Source organism: Alexandromys fortis, unplaced genomic scaffold (genome assembly GCF_014885135.2).
Source record: "Alexandromys fortis isolate MF-2015 unplaced genomic scaffold, M_Fortis_MF-2015_v1.1 scaffold_18, whole genome shotgun sequence".
NCBI lineage: Eukaryota > Metazoa > Chordata > Mammalia > Rodentia > Cricetidae > Alexandromys > Alexandromys fortis.
Genome location: NW_026067897.1, coordinates 4,268,303 through 4,288,558, shown reverse-complemented (window position 1 = coordinate 4,288,558; position 20,256 = coordinate 4,268,303). Strand labels below are relative to the sequence as shown.

The 20,256-nt window shown below is 38.5% G+C and overlaps 1 protein-coding gene across 3 annotated transcripts in view; it reads left to right on the top strand.

Moving 5' to 3' along the window:
• Triqk (triple QxxK/R motif containing) overlaps positions 1-8,232 on the top strand; it is a 54,438-nt gene extending 46,206 nt beyond the window's left edge. For all 3 annotated transcript variants that reach the window (XM_050119151.1, XM_050119160.1, XM_050119170.1), the window contains one exon: positions 4,791-8,232. In XM_050119151.1, the coding sequence (XP_049975108.1) occupies positions 4,791-4,904 (114 nt within the window). In that variant the 3' untranslated portion in view covers positions 4,905-8,232. The remainder of the gene's footprint in view (positions 1-4,790) is intronic.
• The last annotated feature ends 12,024 nt before the right edge of the window (positions 8,233-20,256 follow it).

Below are 20,256 nucleotides of genomic sequence, written 5' to 3'. Positions count from 1 at the left end.
TTTTTCTAAGTTATAGCTCATAACAAATGCCAGGGTATTACCAGCAAGCTGTAGCAGCTGTTGCCTTGCCAGATGATGTCCTTGGTGAGCGTCCAGAACTCGCTGTTCCGATGGTGGAGCCCTGCTTTCCCCGCCTCTGACTGCTGACTGTGATCAGCTCTGCTGTGTGATGTGCCCTTCCCACAACAGTCTCCTCCGTTAGTGCTGTGCGGCACGTTTTAAGGAAAAAGGAGATTTTTTTTTAACTTAAAAGATTGGTTTGTCTTTTAAGTTTTTTATAATTCACACCAAATTACATTCATGTCATTCATACAAAAGACATTCGGTGGCATCAGCTTTAAAGAACCATGTTTAGCTTTTATTTTCTGTTTGGCCACGTGATGACTGACTTTTGTAATAGGAACCATTTCAATGGTATCCTCCAAGGAAAGAGTTAATATTTGCTTTTGTATTTCACAGCATACTAGGAGATTATAAGGGAAATATTAGTGTAACAAAATGTATTTCTAGCATAGTTTAATGAATAGTTATATATTAGGATTATTGAAATAATTCAGTCTTCTATATATTTATAGACCACACGTGTGCTCACCCCTCATTTAATTTGCTTTGAGGAAATAGCAGTGTTCTGGTTATAGGTTAAAGTAGTGTAGAGTGCTGTTAGTTAATATGTTTTTCAAAGCTATGAAGAATTACTTTTTTAGCTTTCTTTCGCCATAAAAACATTCGGATATTAGAATATAGATCTATTTTAATAGTCTAGTATATCATTCTGTTTGGTAAGCCTTAAGAAACAAAGACATTAACCACCATTATCTTTGCATGAAAGTGTGTATTCAAAGGCTATCGCCATGACATGAAACTTCTAAGAATCAAAACCACGAAGGTGTCTTGCATTTCAAATCGAGCATACTAATTAGTTTGCCCAGTCAAACTTTGATCGCCTTGTCATTTTGCTGTAGGATTTTTAAATAACAGAGTTTTCTTCAGCAGTTGTCTTTTAAAGCTTTTTAATTTCCCTGGTGAGCGATTTTATCCATGTTGATAATGTCAGAGAAGCAAGTGAGAGCTAATGAACATCAACCATGTTTGACTCTTACTGAGTTGATGCAAGATGACCAGAAAGTCGTATTGTGTTACTACTTTACTACTTTTGAGTGAGTTAGAGTTGCACTCTTCAAATATTATGAATCTACAGAAAATAGGAAGAGGTGCATAGACTAGAAAAAAAAACCGCCAGTGACGTCAAAACTGAATATGCCATGAGAGGCCTGAGATCACATCCCTTGTGACCCTCACCATTGGCATGAATGAGCTGACTAAATCTTCTTAAGCTGTGTTTGTAGTTAGAGACTGTTTCCTTCACCTCAGGGCTGAAAGTAGAGGGAGAAGATAGAGCATTGAACTTACCACATCCACGGCACCTGCAACTATTAAGTGGTTGGGAAAACCCCAAATTAGCCACGCCTCGTTTGGGTAAATACGATCCTTGAATATTTGTAAGGGCCGTCATTACTTCCCCAGTGCCTGCCTTGTGTAGCCACTGTGGCAAAAAGAGCTCTGGGATTTGCTGTGGAGTTGGTATTATGAGTATCAGTGTCTTAAAGCTTTTCGGGCCATCACACATTTTTAATGTGCTTACTGTGCAAGTCACATCGGTATAATCGATCCAGTCTTACTTACAAATCAGTATCAGAGATGAGTAAGATGTGATTGTCTTGAAAACAGTGCATTAGACGTCACCTCCAGGTTGAATTATCATGTTAGGACCAAGCGCGCCGAGCCTTGAGATGACTGGCTGAGAAGAAGGCATTTGCCCTTTACGAGTTCTGGCGCCTTGAGTAGTAGAAAATGTCTTGGAGGAACGATGAATGGTTTCAGCTTTAAAATAAAATTATTTTATTTTTTTCTTTTATTAAAAATAATTTTTATACAATATATTCTGGTTATGGCCCTGTCCCCCAACTCCTCCAAATCCACGCTCTTTCTGTCTCTCGCTAGAAACCAAACAGGCTTCTAAGAAATAATAATAAATAAGATAAAACAGAAACCAACACACACACTGGAATAGGACAAAACAAGCAGAAGAAAAAGACAAAGAAAAGCATGAGAAACATAGATGCCGAGACACAGTTGTTGTCCACATCGCTGAAATTCTCATAGGATGCAGATACCTGTGCTCCCCAACATGTAGGAAAAACAAATCTGTGTTGGCTACCTTCAAAAGTCCTCACAAAGGCTAAGGATGGAACACTTAGTCTGTCCATGTCAGCCAGATATGCAGTGTCAGGCGGACCCTGCCAGCAACCCTTGGGAGGAACAGCTTGAAATGTTGTTTTTGCTTTTTATTATTTCTGGTTTAAACCTGGACAGCAGCCAGATCATGGAGAGGACGTTGTCCTCCAGGTGTCTGAGGTTATGGCCACAGACTCTGGGATCCTGAAAGCTTCATTTGAGATTTGATCATGGCAGATTCTTTACAACAGTCACCCTCCATGGTGTCTGCCTCCACCAAAAGGCGTTTTGAAGGAAAGTGTTTGTGACATTGCCCTCCATGTTTTTTTTTTTAATTTTATTTATTTGTTTATTATGTATACAGTATTCTTCCTGCGGGCCTCATTACAGATGGTTGTGAGCCACCATGTGGTTGCTGGGAATTGAACTCAGGACCTTTGGAAGAGCAGGTAATGCTCTTAACCGCTGAGCCATCTTTCCAGCCCCAGCCCTCCGTGTTTTTAAAGCCATTTGCATGTCGTACACTGACCAGAGAGCATTGAACTACAGCATAATCTCTGCTTTCTACCCTTAACATCCTTCTTAATACCTCTGAATATCCCGAACAAATCTGACGAGGGCTGGCTGCTCGTCTGAACAATCACGAGTGGGAAAGCAGTAATTAGGAGTGGCTATCAGCGAGATGGGGAACACATCCTGGAAACAAGACTACAGATCTCTTTCTCTCTCTGCGCTGCGGGAGTGATGGCCGCTGTAGGTGGGTTCTGCTGTCCACTCCCCAGAGCAGATGGAGCTTGTGGTTCTGCCGCTTGTTCCCGTGTCCTCTTAAAACGGGAAGCGCTGTAAGCAGATGGGCCAGGAGCACAGCTGTGGCTGGAGGACATAATGAGGCCTGCGCAGTGCTGCCCTGTGCGGAGCCCTGCCCCTCGGAGGTGCCAGAGCCTTCCAGCTGACATTACATTGATATAGTAGATTTTAAATATCAGGACCCACAAAAATTACTGACACAGTTTTCCATGCTGTAGTCTCTATCAATATTTATTTTCATAGTTTGGATATCTAAATAAATATAATCAAGAAACAGAAAATCTGTACATAATGTGTTTGTGGTTTCAGCATTCACCTGAAATTTCGTGTTGATTATATATCAAATTCATTTAAATATTTTTTAAAGTTTAATAGGTGGCACATGTTGAATTATTTATTTTGCATTCATCTTAAATGTAAAATATATTCATACGGATGCAAATGAATCGCTTCCCCATGAAACAATGCCAGGTAGGGGACGCACAAGTGACAGCAGGGTGTGTGAGAGCCTTGTGGGTCCTGCAGTGTGAGCAGGGTGTGTGAGAGCCTTGTGGGTCCTGCAGTGTGAGCAGGGTGTGTGAGAGCCTTGTGGGTCCTGCAGTGTGAGCAGGGTGTGTAAGAACCTTGTGGGTCCTGCAGTGTGACCAGGGTGTGTAAGAGCCTTGTGGGTCTTGAAGTAGCCTCTGTTCCTTTTCTGTGCAGTAAAATAACTCGTTAACATTGAGAAAATTTCTTTGCACACAGACCACACGCACACAGACAAAAACACTGATAGTTTTGAAGTGAACTGTAGTTTTATCGTATGTTAAATTTTGCCCATTACTAAATATAAGTGATTGATATAATCAGTATCAAAACACTAAAGGTAGTTAGTATCCAATCCCTGTCTTCAGTGCTAAGATGAACCCTACTAGTTTCTACCTCATGCACTCAGCGTTCACTTTGTATCCCACTGTGTAAGTTACAGAGTTTAGAGTTCTAAACAGCAGAATCTGTAGCCAAGCCTCTTGGGGCAAACCTGCAGTCCCTGCACTGCAGTTGGAGACTAAGGTAGGAAGTGCGGGAGCTGGAAGCCAGTCTCTCGCAGCCACACAACATGTTAGAGGTCAACTTTTCTCCAAAGAAAAAAGAAAAAGAAAAGGAGTGTTGGGGATTGGAGGAAACAGAGAAAAGAAAAAAGAAAAAGCAACAGTTAGTGGAAAAGAAGCCATGAATTTGAAGGCGAGCAGGGAAGGGTTTATGGAAAGGTTTGGGAACAGAAAGGAGAGGGAGATAATTTGTAATTCTATTACAATCTCAATAAAATGAGTGTGAACAGTTGCGCTTCCATTGTATCTGTTTATTGGAATCAAAATCGATGGCATTTCCTTACAATAGAAAATGAGGGGTAATTTCTAAAATATCTTCTGATAATCACTAATAAGTAATACTTAAAAAATAGTTACATGTACTCAATAGAGACTAATTCAAATACATAAGCACAAACTACATTGACTGACTTTAAAATTTTGATGAAAAATTAAGAAAATATATTGAAACATTATATTTCAATTTTGCCACCAGAAAAATCTTAATAGAAATGCCTCATCCATTTATGAATCTGCTATTACAATATGTATTGTCTTCTGAAAAATAGATTACTTATTAATAATTATTGAGTTGACAGTATTTGTCCTACACCATGAAGTGATAATTTTATTGTATCTGATGAAGCCTGTTTCTCTTCATCACTGTTTTCTCTTTCCCAGGAAGTTGGTCTCATGCTTGCAGCTCTCCTGGCCCTCCTACTGGCTTTCTATGCTTTCTTTTATCTCCGACTGTCCACGAATATTGACTCTGATCTGGACCCAGATGAAGATTAGCTGAGCAGCAATCAATAAATGAAGGGAAATAATTCCGACAAGAGCATCCTTGGGGAGAAGTACTTTGACAATTTCCAAAACTGAAACATTTTGAATATTTTCTTCTTGGTACTGTCAGTTTGCAGAAATATCTTTGTACCTCATGGCATAAGGTATCTGGAGACTTTATCCAGCAATCCTGAGTCACGTATGCTACTCAATACTTTGTAAATGTTTCAGCTTTGGCAGATACCCTATTCATGATATAGCTGGATAACACAGTTTTCATGTCTTCCAAATTTACATGTATAACTCAGCCACTTAAACATCATTAAATCTGTTTTATTCCATGTATATTGTAAGGAAAAGTTTGCATTTTTATTTGAAAACGCATACTCAAAATCATATTCAGAACCTAAGAATGAGCAGAAAGTAATGGGAAATTTTTTGATATTTTTTATTTCACTTTATTATTTTTGTTTATGTGGATACAGTTAATTAGTCATGTGTGTACACATGTATTTTGGGTGTGTTCATGGGTACCCATGCCTGTTGGGCTCAGGGTTCAACCCTGAATGTTGTTCTTTTTTTTAAAAAATCTTATTTTACATGCCCATCCCAGTTTTTACAAAGAAGCATGCTTTCTTTCCAGACATATTTGATATCATTAGGGAGACTATCTGCACATGCATCCGCAGGAATCTTTTCCTTCCTTGCCAACTGTTAGTGCACATGTGCTGTGTCAGAGATAGCACCTGGATGACAGAAGCTCACAGAGTCACATATGCCCCTAAAGAAGAGTTCCTTTCCTCCTGGGCCGTCTGAGCTGGTGGAAACAGAAAGTTCAGCTGATCTCATTTTTAATTAACTTATTATTGCATTAATATAAAATTGGAATTCTATATTAATTATGTTGCTGTGGTTGCCTGCAGTATCAGCTCGCCCCTCTTGTTAGGGAGCTGTGCAGCAATCTGCTTCTAATTGCACAGGGTTTCTCACGGTGCAGAATTAGCAGGAGTGCACCTACGCAAAAGCATTTTGTTGGGGTGTCTCTTAATTCTGAGCATTACAAAGCCTTGTTTTTTAAATTACATTTTGTCTCTTGAGAACTAATTCATACTCAGTAGAGAAAAATAAATGGTAGAAAAATATATGCCACATGTTGCTTTCATCTGTACTTTTCTAAAAATTTTGTGAATATCATTTGTGTTGTAGCATAAATACTATTCAGTATTTGATTGGAAGTCAGAGGTTTAATAAAGTGTTAAAAATACATGAACTCATAAATCTTAGGAAGTTTTGTGGATATATGTGTACATTTATGCATATATGTGTATGCATATACATATATATGTATATCTATAGAATTGACATTAGCTTCTATCTACTATAAAGATGTATAGAAAATGGCTATTTTGAAATACGTGCAGAGTTTTAGAGTGTACCTTGACTTTCTGAGAAATGAATACAATTCTAAGATCATTTCTGTACTTGCGAGAGGCAGGAAGCCCTGATAGATACTCTGGGGTAAGTCTGTCTGTAGAGCCTGGGTTCTAAAAGCAAAGACAGCCCTCGTTACTGTGCCAAAGCTGAGTATGCCAGTGTAGCATTTGTCCTGTGGAATTCATTTCATCAGGGCGAGACAGCCTAAGTTCCCAGCATCCTCACAGATTATTTATGCCAAACATCTGAGGGCAAAATTTAGCCAGCGTTATTTGCTGGATTTTTCCTCCTGAACCCACAGACTCAAGAAACAGAAGAGGAGTTCTTGTATACTCACCACAGAGGGCCCATCCAAGTGGCATTTTTAGGAAAGGTTGCAGCATTTTACGCCATGTGGTATGTCTGTTCGTGAAGTGAGAGGCAAGGGAATATCCAAGCTGGCATTTTGGATTTGATGGGCCTTTTACTTTCCTGAGTGACATGCCACATGTCAAGAAATACTGTTTTCTTCCCGTCTCCTCACACTGACGTGAGCAATTTCGTTTAGTTATTTCCCTCCCATATGGTGCTAAACACAGGCACACCCAAGGCAGCTTCTTTCTGTGTCTCAGTGGTAAGTGAAGCGAGAGCAAGTGTAACAGTCGTGCACCAGATACCTATCCAGGATCTAGAGTAGCACAGTCAACAGCGCTCAGAAGAGATGTGTGCCTCCTGGGAATGCTCGACAAGTGGCTGCTGTGAGAAAAAGCTGCACCATTCTGTTCTGTTCGTGAGGTTTGCTGTGGAGAGAAAATGTTGTTTCTATCATAATAAATACAAGTTGAAGTGTACTGTAATCATAAGCAAGTTTTACCACCTGAATTTCTCCATGTCCTATGTCCATTTGTGTAGCTGGTTGATTTATATCATTCCCAGAAAAACAAATCCCAGACTAAAAGCTTTGATTTCAGTAAATAGCAGGTAAAGCAAGATGATAATATTTTTTATATAATACTGTTTTCATAAAATGCAAATTTCATGAACTCATATTAACTGGAATCAGCCATCTCATGAATAGAAACACCAGGCTGAATGCCTTAGTTTGAATATTTCAAGACAGAAAGATGTTGGCTCCCTGCTGTTTCAGAGGACCACACTTTTGAATAGTAGGTAGCATTTGTTATAAATGTGGGGTTAGAATCAGGTGTAACGTTTAGACATGGCTATTTCCCCATAATAACTTACTCTGCTTAGAGTGATGGAGAACAAAATAGAAGACATTATAATGGCCTGGAACTTCGGAATCCCTTGACGTATGATGTGCTGTAAATTTCCAGCCAGGGCCAGAGAGCTAATCCATAACCAGTGGAGAGCTGCGAATGAGGTGCAAAGGTTGTGATGTCCCATGCAAGTTTAGATAAAATTAAATGTATTTGAGGAGAAAAATGTAAAACTATAACATCATTTAATATTTCTTTCTAAAAAAATAAAAGCTATTTTTGGTGAGAATATAGGGTGGTCTGTTTTGTGACTGCGAAATATACCAAGAGTTTACGAAGACTGATGACATACTCTAGCCCCAGCCCATGATGGGGAAATCTTGAGAATATGAGTCTGTTTCCTTATGCCTTTCCAGTGTGTGATCATCTACCCATGAATTTAAGTGCATGTAAGAGTTTTGTTTTAGTGTATTTTAAATGTCTCAGCGTAATTGTTTTATATAGTAGATTAATCAGAATTTAGTATTTATGGTTGTCTGGTATATTGGAAGATTATATATACATATATATATTCTATAAGAATTAATTATATATAACTTGTGTATGTATAAATTATATATTAATTGTATGTATAATTAATTGTTGCAGAATCAAGCAATTGGTACAAAGTCAATATGAACTAGGAGTGCCAGTTTTTTTTTTTTTTTTTTTTTTTTTTTTTTNAGTTCACATCAACTTACCATACATATTCACTACAAATGAAAATAAAATTTTATTGTAATGTTTACATGAACACTAAAGCACTCAATCTTCTAGGCTCTAAAAGTGCATAGTCAATAATATTTCATTGGAGTGAATTGTACCTTAGATAAGCTTCATAAATAAATGCTTAGAGATTAAACACATTTATATTTTAATGTACTATATCTGTAACAAACTTCTGATCCAGAGATGACCAAAGCCGATTCTTTATCCTCTCTCTAGCGGCAGCGACACTTCTTTACACTTACCTGAGCCTCTCTGAGGGGAGCTGCCCACTTCTCCCCCAGCAGCCTTGCCTTCTCTGATTAGCGCTGCGGCGCCAGAGCAGCCTGGGTAGAATGATGTCAGCTGTGTGTTGTTGTTCTGGCACCTTACTTAGGATCACTACACCTTCAGTAAACGCGGAATTGTAGCGGATGAAACCGCACCTACAGAGTCACCCTCACCATGGTCCTCAGCTGGAATTGCACAGAGAAGTACAAAAGAGTTGGAGAATCACGTGAAGAAGTGTGTCACTATGGAACCGTCCTAGCTGATCAGAGAATCTCTTAAAACAATTGAACTGCAGCCCTCGTCTGCATAGTAACGCCTTGTTACACAATTTCTGTATCCGTAGCAACAGATATGGGATGCTTATTTCAATAAAATAAGTTACTTTACGTGCCAGAAGATTTTTGATGACAGTACCCCCTCCTATTTTTCTTTTTTTTTAAACAACAACCAAATTGGTGGGGAGGCAGCCAAAATCTGAGGTACCAGTGTTTCTCGAACAGATGTCGCGCCATTATTTTTTAGCTCGTTTGGATGAATAAACATGCGAAACTGTGAAGTATTACATTTTAGATTTTTCCATTAAAAAAAGAGACAATCTGTTTACTGTCCTAATTGAGACAACAATCCTCGTGGTTGCCAGTTTTGGCAGTCATAACAATGAACTATAAATATTTGGACCAATCAAGTAAATGGTGAGCATAAAGGCTATAGCATGTGTAAAGTTCTATTTTCACGGGCACCCATCTTAGTATGACTTTTTTTTTTTAAACTTCATTAAATAAAATGTTTGCGCGGAGCTAAAGTTTCATGGTACAGCTAAAAGAAGTGGATTTCGAGATCTAATTTCATCCTGGTTTGTCTTGCTCTTCCGGGTACAGCTGTTTCTCTGCTGAAGGAGGAGGGGCAGGTTCACTGTTGCCCTTCCTGTGGGACGTTTCTGACCATAACACAAAGCTCGGTTGTTTTCTCTTAATTTTCTTGTATTTGCAAAAATACCACACGTGTTTTAAGGTAAGGCTCTAGAGATAGAAAAAGGTAAGACGGAAAGAAAATAAACCACGGGAAAGTTAGTAGACCAGACAGCTAGCCACCGCAGTAATCCAGTCATCCGTGATCCACAGAGAGCTCTTCAAGGGACTCTTGTTTGAGTTCCCTATCCTCCATCTCTGACTGCCCGCCCTCAACCCGATTTCCTTCCTTCTCTGTTTGTGTAGTCTCTAACATCCTTCGGGTTGTGTGTTGCTTGTTCTATTTGACCCCCACTCACATATAAATATACAGTGTGAACCTGTCTTATAGGAAATGCTTGGTTTTGTTTGTTTGTTTGATTATTTAACTGAGTGTATATTATCAAGGTACCGTTACTGCAGCTGATGTAATTCAAGATTCTTTCTTAGTATCATCTAATACCAAGTCAATACTCAAATGTTCCTGATTGTTTCCAAGCTATCTTTTTCTTTGTTTTTTTTTGCTTATTTATTTATTTATTTATTTATTTAAGATTTCTGTCTCTTCCCCACCGCCGCCTCCCCTTTCCCTCCCCCAATCAAGTCCCCCTCCCTCGTCAGCCCAAAGAGCAATCAGGGTTCCCTGCCAAGCTATCTTCTTTAATGAACCCCGAGGGAGGTCCATGGTACTCTTGGTTACTTTTTAAAGTTCTTATATAGCAATGAATTTTATTGTGGTTGTTTTTATATTTGTTCTGTTTTTCTGGGATTTTTTATTTTTTTTTTTTTTGCCAATGACTTACAGGTTCTAGTGACATTGATTATCCCTGATTTAGAGTTTGTCATTGCTATTCATTTACGATTCTATTTTGATATTTTTATAAAATGTGATAGTTGGATATTACATCTAAGCCAAGAGTGTACATAACACATAATGAGGATTATATGTCATTATCCCACTTGGTTAACTATGATTTATCAATGGGCTCGCATGCTACCATTGTGATTCCTCCTTAAATAAAGCTTTCACTTAGCATTTTAGCTGTATCTCTTAGTATGCATTGAAATTGTTTATTAGGTCCCTTGTCTCTTTAAGCACTGTAAAATGCAGTTTTCTGTCATTCCTTTGTTTTTTTTAAGTGAAATAACATAATTATTATTGTTGCCATCATCATTATTGTAATTATTATTATTGAGACACTATATCTATATGGGCTAGAATTATTGTACTTCAATGCAAATAAACAATTTGTAGTTAACAAATTGATTTAAAAGCAGGTTTATCTCCTTGATTGTGTCTATGTATTGGTAACTTTGTAGTCTTTATTTTTTTGAAATATAACATTACATGAGAAAATGGAATAGAGATTGTGAAAAATAGAGCGTAGGGGAACAGAAGGAAATTACATACAAAAGGCCAAAGAATAGAAGACTTAGTTCTCATTTTTGATAGCACAATAGAATACAATTACAATTTCTGATGTAAAATTACCTTTGTTTAATTATAATTGAAATATTTATATTCTAACCTGTAGCTCATCTAAGACAGAAGAGATCAATACATAAATCTTTCCCATTGTCAAATGTCATAGCTGTGAGTTGCACTCTCTAAGGTGGCCAGTGCATGTTTATGTTGTTGTTGTCCTCGTCATCTGTTATTGCCATTGCAAGTTACAGAATTTTATGTATTTGATATATTTTAGCCTATGGCTATCATCATTTTATTACCAAAATGAAAATTCTATCATGATTGACATTAGAAGCACTTTCATGAAAAGAATGGATTATGTTCCTCTGCATTGACATTTTCTAAAAATGAGACCCAGTGCAATAAGATTTTATGTATGTAAGCCAGTATGTGCGTACACATGTATTTAAGTATGTGTACATGTATGTATGTATGTATGTAAGCCAGTATGTCTGTGCACATGTATTTAAGTATGTGTATATGTATTATGTATGTATGTATGTATTATATAATCCAGTATGTCTGTGCACATGTATTTAAGTATATATGTATGTATGTGTATGTTTTTATATGCTATATATTTGTTTATATGAGAGGAGCCCACATACCCCAGGCAGGCCTTCAGTTCACTATGTCTCTAAGAATGACCTCGAGTTTCAGATTCTACTGCCTTTGCCTCCAGAGTACAGGGTGTTCAACTTAATATTTTTAATGTAGGAAAATATTGAATGATATATATATTATATTCCTTTAGAATATAAACATATGATGATAGCATCTTCAATCTAGGTTAATAAAGATAATGTGAAATGTAAATTTCCTAATGTCAATTTAAATATTGGCACATATACCAAATTAGGAAATATGAGTCTTTACTAAAACAACAAAAACAAAAAGTCTTCAAGAGACACAAAAGAAATCCCCAGTCATCCTGAATGTATTGATTCAGTTGTACTAACATAAACATTATTTTAATTTGAGTACAGAGAATTTAATATGTAAACCATTATTGTTTAGCATAACATTATAGTTAAATTATAGTATATAGTCATAGTTAGGAAAAACTAGACCAGCAGGACAAAAGATGCTTTATGTACTTTATGTACTAAACATAGCTATTTATTTAATAAATAGTATATAATAATAATAAAAATAGCCATTAAATGTCTTTTTAAAATCAAGTAACTTTTACAAATTAAAATATGTCTGTATACCAAGACTTACAACTAGATTAATTTCCAAAAATTTGCAGTCTCTGAAAAAAATGAAATCATGTAAATTATGAGGAGAAATCACAGACATTTTTAGAATCTTTTAGTAGAAAATTATTTCCAGACATTGATATGAGGTAGAAATCATGAAGTAAATACTCTTAGATAACCACATACTAACCCAGTCTAACACAAGAGCTTTGATCTTTAAGGATCTGAAGAAGCAGTGTCTTTCACACACTGCTTGAGAGCGAGAATTGAACATGTTTTCCAGAAGGCTCTTTTACAGAGTACCTCCAAGCTGTAAATGCCACACACACTTGATGCATTCATTACAAGATGATGATGACACCAGTGATATGCAAAAAATAAGCAAAGCATTTTAGCCACAGCACTGTTCATTATACTCAAAGTACTAAAGGCAATGATGGTGCCTACCTAGCACAGGATGAATGACCCATGTCAGCCCATAAAGTCAGCGTGGTATGGTCTGCACGTGATAAGTATTTAGCTTAATGATCAGAGGATGGAAAGTTGCTTGTAAAATTACATGGCACACAATTTTATTTTGCTTAAATGTGTCTATCTGCATATCTGTATTTAAAGGCATAAAAAGGGCATTTAGCGAGAAGTAAGGGATATTTATCTTTATATACAAGTTAAGATTGATTTACATCATTGTAGCAAGCTGAATCCTGCATCTCTTCAGACACAGCTAGGAGGGAAATGCTTCACTGAGCTACTTAAGAATCCAAGCACCAACTAGGCATGTTTCTGTTGTTTCATTTTCTTTCCTTCTCGGTCACTTAACAGTTATGACTACCTATCTACCTATTAGGTATTAAATCTGCCATGTCCGCTTTCACAATCCTCAGGATAAGCATGAGATCTGAAACAGCTTTGCTCTTCACCGTGACAAAGTCATCTATTGTTTATACACAAACTGTTCATTATTCATTTTCTATATTTTGCTCACTGCGCTTTGCTCTTATAAGAAAATCAGTCTTCAAAAGTGAAAAGCCATACACTCATCTCATGACAAGTAATACTGACAGAAGCCAATACTTTGATCATGGAACAGGTCATGGAAAAAATGAATGAATTGGTAAGATGATAAGAGATTGGATGGAAAAAATCAACAAAAGGGCACAAATGTATTTTGGTGCCCAGTCCATTCCCTCAGGAATCCATCAGGAATCATAACTCACCATGTAACTGGTGCTGAAGGCCTGGAAGGCTGCGAATGTCCCATTGTGATCACTAGTCTTCCCTAGTTAACTCTAGAAAATTCCTGTATGTGTATCTGTTAAGACTGATCACTTCACAGGGTTTCTGGAGTTCTCTCACCCAAAGCCAAGCAGGTGGATTCAATGAAAACTTTCACGTGATAATATCTCGCGCACATTATCTGTCCTCTACCTGCTGGTCCTTCTTACTCAAGTCCACTCTGCTAAAGGGAAAAATAACCTGCTGTTTCAGTGCTGGCTCCTCGGTGCTCAGCTCTGCCCCTAACCTTTCAGATACACAATAAATGTCTTTGACCGCCTAACACTGACCCCCCCCCCATTCCTGAGAATGGGCCCTCAGTAATGGCATCTCTGGTCTAAAGGAATCAGAGTGGCAGGTGAACCTTTGTGCAGATGTCTGTTCTGTGTAAAGGTGGCCTAGGTTAGCACAGTTTCCCATCTTCTTTTCCAGAACCAAAGTGTTGAAATAGGAGCGGCGGGGCAGCGTCCCCAGCACCCCAGCTGCCTGCTAGCTTATGCCCGAAATAACAAGATACAAACTGTATTCATTTAAAGGCTGCTTGGCCCATTTCTATCTAGCCTCTTCTAGGCTAATTCTCACATATTAATTTAGCCCATTTCTAATAATGTGTGTAAGCACCCCAAGGTGCGCTTACCGGGAAGATTCTAGCCTACATCCATTCTGGGTCAGAGCTTCATCGCGTGTGTCTCAGAGAGCAGAGCTATCTCGCGTCTCTCAGGAGACAGAAGCATGGTGTCTCTGCTCCACAGAGCTCTCCGGGAGCAGAGCAGAGTCTGAGCTCACTTCCTCTTCCTCTCAGTATCCTATTCTGTTTACTCCTCCCTATCAGGGAGGATAGGGTTTAACCTATCAGGGCCAGCCAAGCAGTTCTTTATTGCTTAACCAATGAAATCAACAGATTGATATATGACACTCCCACATCACCAAAGCACGAAAAGTCGTAACAATTCCAATCCTACTGATTCCTAAGTGAATATTGGAAAGCACGGGATGACCATTTTCAGTTCCTTTCTTTCAGGAGAGGCATTTTGTTTGAGTATGAACATGCTTAATTTTGTATTATTCGAACTTGACTCCTCTACTAAAGATGAGGTATGTGGGTGGTGGGACACTGAGGGTGTCATGTATAGAACATGGCTGTCCAAATTCTCAGGATATTGTAATTGTATTGTGTTTTTGTTTTAATCTCAGATGGGGGAATAGGGAGTTTAAAATATTCATTTTGTAAATTAAATAAGCTAATGATTTCATCAAGAAATTTTAGACTTTCAAGACAAATTTGAGACCCCCCCTAAAGTTTTCTTTAAATGGTTGTTATTCTGATATTCTGGGTCTGATTAGCAGAATATTGTTCACTGTGAAGACCTGCATCTCTATCTTTAGTGGTGAGTCTTGACTGTCAACTTGGTAGCACTTAGAATCACCAGCAGAAGGGACTTCTAAACCTGTCTATAAGGGGACCCCAGATCGGGTTAACTGTGGTGGGGGGGCACCTGCACTGACTAGGGTTGGCCCCTGGCTGAACAGAAAGGGGTAAGCCAGCTGAGCATCCACATCATGCAGTTTGTTTCCTGGCTGTGGACACAGTGTGGCCAGGCTCCTCCTCCTGACATGCTAGTCAGAGCCTTCCCCTCTAGGGTTGCACCTTCCCTGCGACTACAGGCTATACGTAGGACTGTTGAAGACAGATAATCCCTTGCTTTTGTCAGGTATTGTGTTGCACTTGTGTGGCAGGTAACTAGCAGAGAAGTCAAATGATGAATCTTAAAAACAAGCTTGATTCTTAGAGAGCCTTTTGGAGCTTCCTGTGTGAGCTTCTTATCACTAATATACTGATTATGTCTAATATAACTTTATTTAACCACAAATTATTGTATTTTAAAAATTCATAAATTGTATATATACCTACATGATAGTGAAAGAATTATTTTAAAAATTAAACTCATCCATATTATGACCAATATGCCAATATTTAGTATTTCCTCTTTTAGTTTTGGCTATTTGGAAAGTTTTTATGTGTATTTCTACTCACTTACATTTTACCTGTTCATGTTTTGTCCACTTAAAGTTTTGGGGACTAGGGAGACAGTTCAGTAGATAAGAGCTTGTACTGCTCTTCCTGAGGACTTGAGTTCAGTTTCTAGCCCCCACATTAACAGGCTCACAATTGCCTGCGATTTCAGATCCAGAGGCTCACATGCACCTGACTTCTGTGGGCGCCTGCACACACGTGCACATGTCCATAAATAGATATAATTAAAATGAATAGAAATAAGTCATTTAAACATGTTGCTATTTCTAAAAATAGAATTTTTGTGATTTGTTAACATAAATTTTTATCATCCATGTGTGTGCTTGTATGTTTAAAGAATATTCTGAGGATTTATATGTTACAGTCTCACTTTCTTTGAGGTGTCTGCTGATTTAAAACAGTTTAATGTGATTAAATGCAAATATTGAGATCAGAGCAAGTCTTCCTCCACAACCAAGCAATAATAGATTGTTTAAAAAAAAAAAAACTGGTGCAGTTTTAGGTGCCCCATCCAATTGGCTTAAATACTTCCTTTATATTTTCAGTGATGTCTGCCCTGAAGACGTCACATGTTCTGAGAAGTCCTTCCTTGCCGTGTTCTGACTTTCTCCCCAGCACCCCTCAGTCAGCCTTGTGTGCATTGTCCCAGTGCTATTCCGGGATGCAGTTCCTTCCCCTGTGTCCTGTGCAGTCTGCTCCAGTGGGTGTCTGTCAGTCCTGGGGTCCGTCCCTGAGCCATGACCACGCAATCACCTTGAGAGCAGAGAATTTGTATGCAAATGTCCGCAGAAGCGACTGTGTGACCTGTGCTCTTTTCAATGAGTGTTTGAATTAGAAGTGCTTGTTCTCTTTTTCTGATAAAATCGAATCATTTTTAATGTGATTCTGTTAAATCCATATGAGAAAAGTCTCTGCTTTAATGCAGTCCACAGAGCATTTTCATTTATTTTGTTCATTTCATTAAAGCAGTTGTGTAAGTTCTGCCTAAGTGTTTTTGTTCGAGATATTCTTAGATGCATTTCGGTATGTATAGTGTTCTGTCCATATTAAATGAATTTATTCATTAGTGTTTTCACACATGTCTAATGCATTCCGGTCACATTCAACCACATACCCTCCTTTATCCCCATCCCACACAAATGCCCAACAAACTTGCCTTCCTCCCACCAAGTCCCCATCCCATTTTCATGTAAACATTTAAAAATTATAGTTTTATCACTATGGAGAAATACAAAGAATGGTTGCATATTAATCCTATTGACATGATAGTAATAAACAATGCATTCTAATAGTCTAATAAGTACTGTAAAGACTCCGGAATTTTATTTAGACATATGGCATTGTATTCAAATAAATAGTATCTTTGTCCACTCCAACTTTAGTGCTATTTAATTTTCCTTACCAGCTCAGGTTCGGTTAGACACTTCAGTACTTGGCAGCACAGACTTTGACTTGTTTGTGGCAGAGCCTGCAAAACTCCTCGCAAATGTTATCTCATGAAGCCTGGCCAGCTAAAATCCAAATCCCATTTATATTCGGGCTTCTTAGCCGCCTTCCATTTCTGTTTGTTTGTTTTCTGTAACAGTTATTACAACCTGAAGTAGTCATGTTTTCTTACGTTAGTCTGTTACAAGTCTATCAATCACCACCATAGAATGTTCTGGATTGTTGCCTGAACTGGTTTGAAGTAATTAGATAACAAAAATTATAGATATTTATATTGTATGTTACAAAACATCTTTATGGTTTTATTTTAGTGTTGATTCTGTAAAGATTTTCAAGTATGTAATCCTGTTTATTAAAGGGCATTAAGATTATCCAGTCGATGTGAAACAGAAATAATGATTTTGTTCATCCTTATTTCTCATTTTCCTTTTCTTTATTCTTCTCTCATACAATACATCCCTACTGCAGCCTTCCCTCTTTCCCCTCCTCCCAGAGCCCCTTTATACCCCCTCTCCCTGAGATCCACTGCTCCTCCTTTTCCCATGAGGAAAGAGCAGCCCCTATGCAGGGATGTCAGCTGAACTTGGCATAACAAGATGCAGCAAGACTAGACATCAACCTTCACATCAAGGCTAGTTGAGGCAACCAGAAAGAGGAAAAATGTCCCACGAACACATGAAAGAATCAGACACCATCACTCCCTCTGTTAGGAGTCCAACAAAAACCTCAAGCTAAACACCCACAACTTGTTTGCAGAGAACCCAGTACAGACCCATGCAGGCCTTATGAGCCTTGCTTAGTTGATTCTCTGGGCCACGTTCCCCTCATGTCCTTCACCCCTCTGGCTCCTGCAATTCTTCTTGCCCATGCAATCCTACCTCCCCCTCTTTAGCAGGGTTTTTCAAGCTTGGCCTAATGTTTGGTTGTGGGTTTCTGCCTCTGCTCCTGTCAGCTGCTGGAGGAAGCCTCTCTGACGACGACTGGTTTAGGCACTGGTCTGAGTGTAGCAGAATATCATTGGTAATTATTTCAATAACTTTCTTTCCAATTCTGCTTGGTTCTACCCTATGCCAACTAGCTTCTGGATCCTTGCCACCCAGGGAGTGCCAGGTGGGCACCTCCTCTGGCTTACAGCAGTCATTCATTGGTTGGCCTCTCTCAGCTCTTAGCCCCAGCACATCCTTCAGGTGGAACAGGTTGTGGGTCGTAGGGTTTGGGGCTGGGGTTTGGGGCTGGAATGGTGTCCCAGTCCCGCCAGTTACAGAAGATAGCCTGTTCATATCCTCTGTCACCAGGAGTTCCCAGGGGAGTCGCTCTCATAGGTTCCAGGAAGTTTCCACTGCACTGGCTGCCCACATTGGCCTTCCAATCCACCCCCCATTTCAGTCGTCTCTCCCCCATCTCTCTCCATCTGTCCCTGCCCTACCTGATCCCTCCTGTTTCCATCCCCACCCACCTGCAGTCCTACAAAATCTATTCTATTTCCCGTTTCTAGGGAGATACATGGATTTCCCCCTAAACCTAACCCCTCTGGGTCTGTGGATGGTAGCATGATTACCATTTACTTAACAGAAAATATCCCCTAATAACTGAGTGCTTATCATGTTTATTTTTCTTGGCCTGGGTTACTTCACTCAGGATAACTTTTTTCTAGTTCCACCCATTCACCTGAAAATTTTATGATGCCGTTGTTTCTAACTGCTGAGTAATACTCCATCATGTAAGTGTACCACATTTTCTTTACCCATTCTTTTGTTAAGGGACACCTAGGTTGTTCCCAGTTTCTGACTGTTGTGCATACAGCATCTGTAAACGAAGCTGAACAAGTGTCCTATGGGTAAGATGGAGCATCTTTTGGGTGTGAGCCCAAGAATGGTGTAGCTGGATCTTGAGGTAAATGGATTCTCAGTTTTCTGAGGATCTGACATATTGATTTCTATAGTGGCTAAGTTTGCGCTCTCACAAGCTATGGGAGTATCACACCTTGTATCACACCCTAGCCTACATGAACTGTCATTTGTGTTATTAATCTTAGCTATTCTTGCAGGTGTAAGATGGAGTCATCCTTCTTTGTAACATTGTTAAATCATTCTATTACACCATCATGAAAAAGGTTTATTGAATATAAGCATGATCTATATCATCTATTATGTATCACTTATTTTTCTCTATCTCTCTCTCTTCCCTATTACAATTTGAGCACACTTTCTCCAAAATACTCAGAAACTGACCTTCTTTAATCACATCTTACCAGATGAGTCGGTCATCTAGAACGGTCTTGAGCTTGTCAAATGCGCTAACGTGAAATTTTTCCTGAAACAAATGAGTTAAAGCCGCTTTCTATTTGAAAATGGCTAGCATGTGAAAATGGTTAGTTTCAGGTCTTCCTGTTGTTTGTTGGGAGTCTATGTCCGTTCTTGCCAAATAATGTTTCTCTGTCTGTTGATGCTTTACTATCTAGTAAGAATTTTTGAGTTCCTGCCCTGACTTTTATCAGGCATCCCTCATTAACGGGCTGTGGTCAGGATCTATAATACAAACCAAATAAAGCCTCGCCTCCTCTACTTGCTTTTGGACAACATTTTATCACCACAGCACAAAGATAAAAGAATGTGATATTTTATCTCACTTGTGTTATCTTGATTTTTTTTCTCTTCAAAGTTCTCCCATTGAATTTTCACTGAATTCATTAAACCTTGGTTATATTTTAACTTCCTTCTAAGATGGACTTAGCCATCTGTTTGCTTCAGTTTCTGTAGTTACATAATTTTTCTTATTCTATTATGCCTTTTATTTTACTTATGTTCTTTTGCTTACAGTTTTATTCTGGCTTATGCCAACATCCATCTATCTACTTCCCTACCTTCTTATCATAAATCTATATCTGTAGCTAATTTTCAAATGATTTTTGAGACATTTAAATTAATACAGTGATTATGTTTGAGACTCTTTTAGATCTTTTTCTAATTGTTTTTGTAGACAAAACACCTAAGGTATTTTCAGTGTTCTTATTCTGTTACCTTTGTAAAGGGTTGTTGGTTAATTGTTTTCAAAGCTACTGACTTAAATTCTCATTTCTGCCTTCTTCCCAGTAGCCAGTGTTAAGAAATATCAGACCCACATTTACTGTTCACCACTGGAGTCTGTAGCTTGAGCATATACTCCATCATTTGCTTGTACTTTCTGAGCTTCCTGTGCACCTACTGGCTTACAGTCCTGTCAGGAGTTTTGATGCAATGTGTCATTACATACCAGTTAATAATAAGCTGATGTCTGTGGCACTTTCCTTTTTTGTAGCAAAGCAACTGTTGAATCATTTCTAG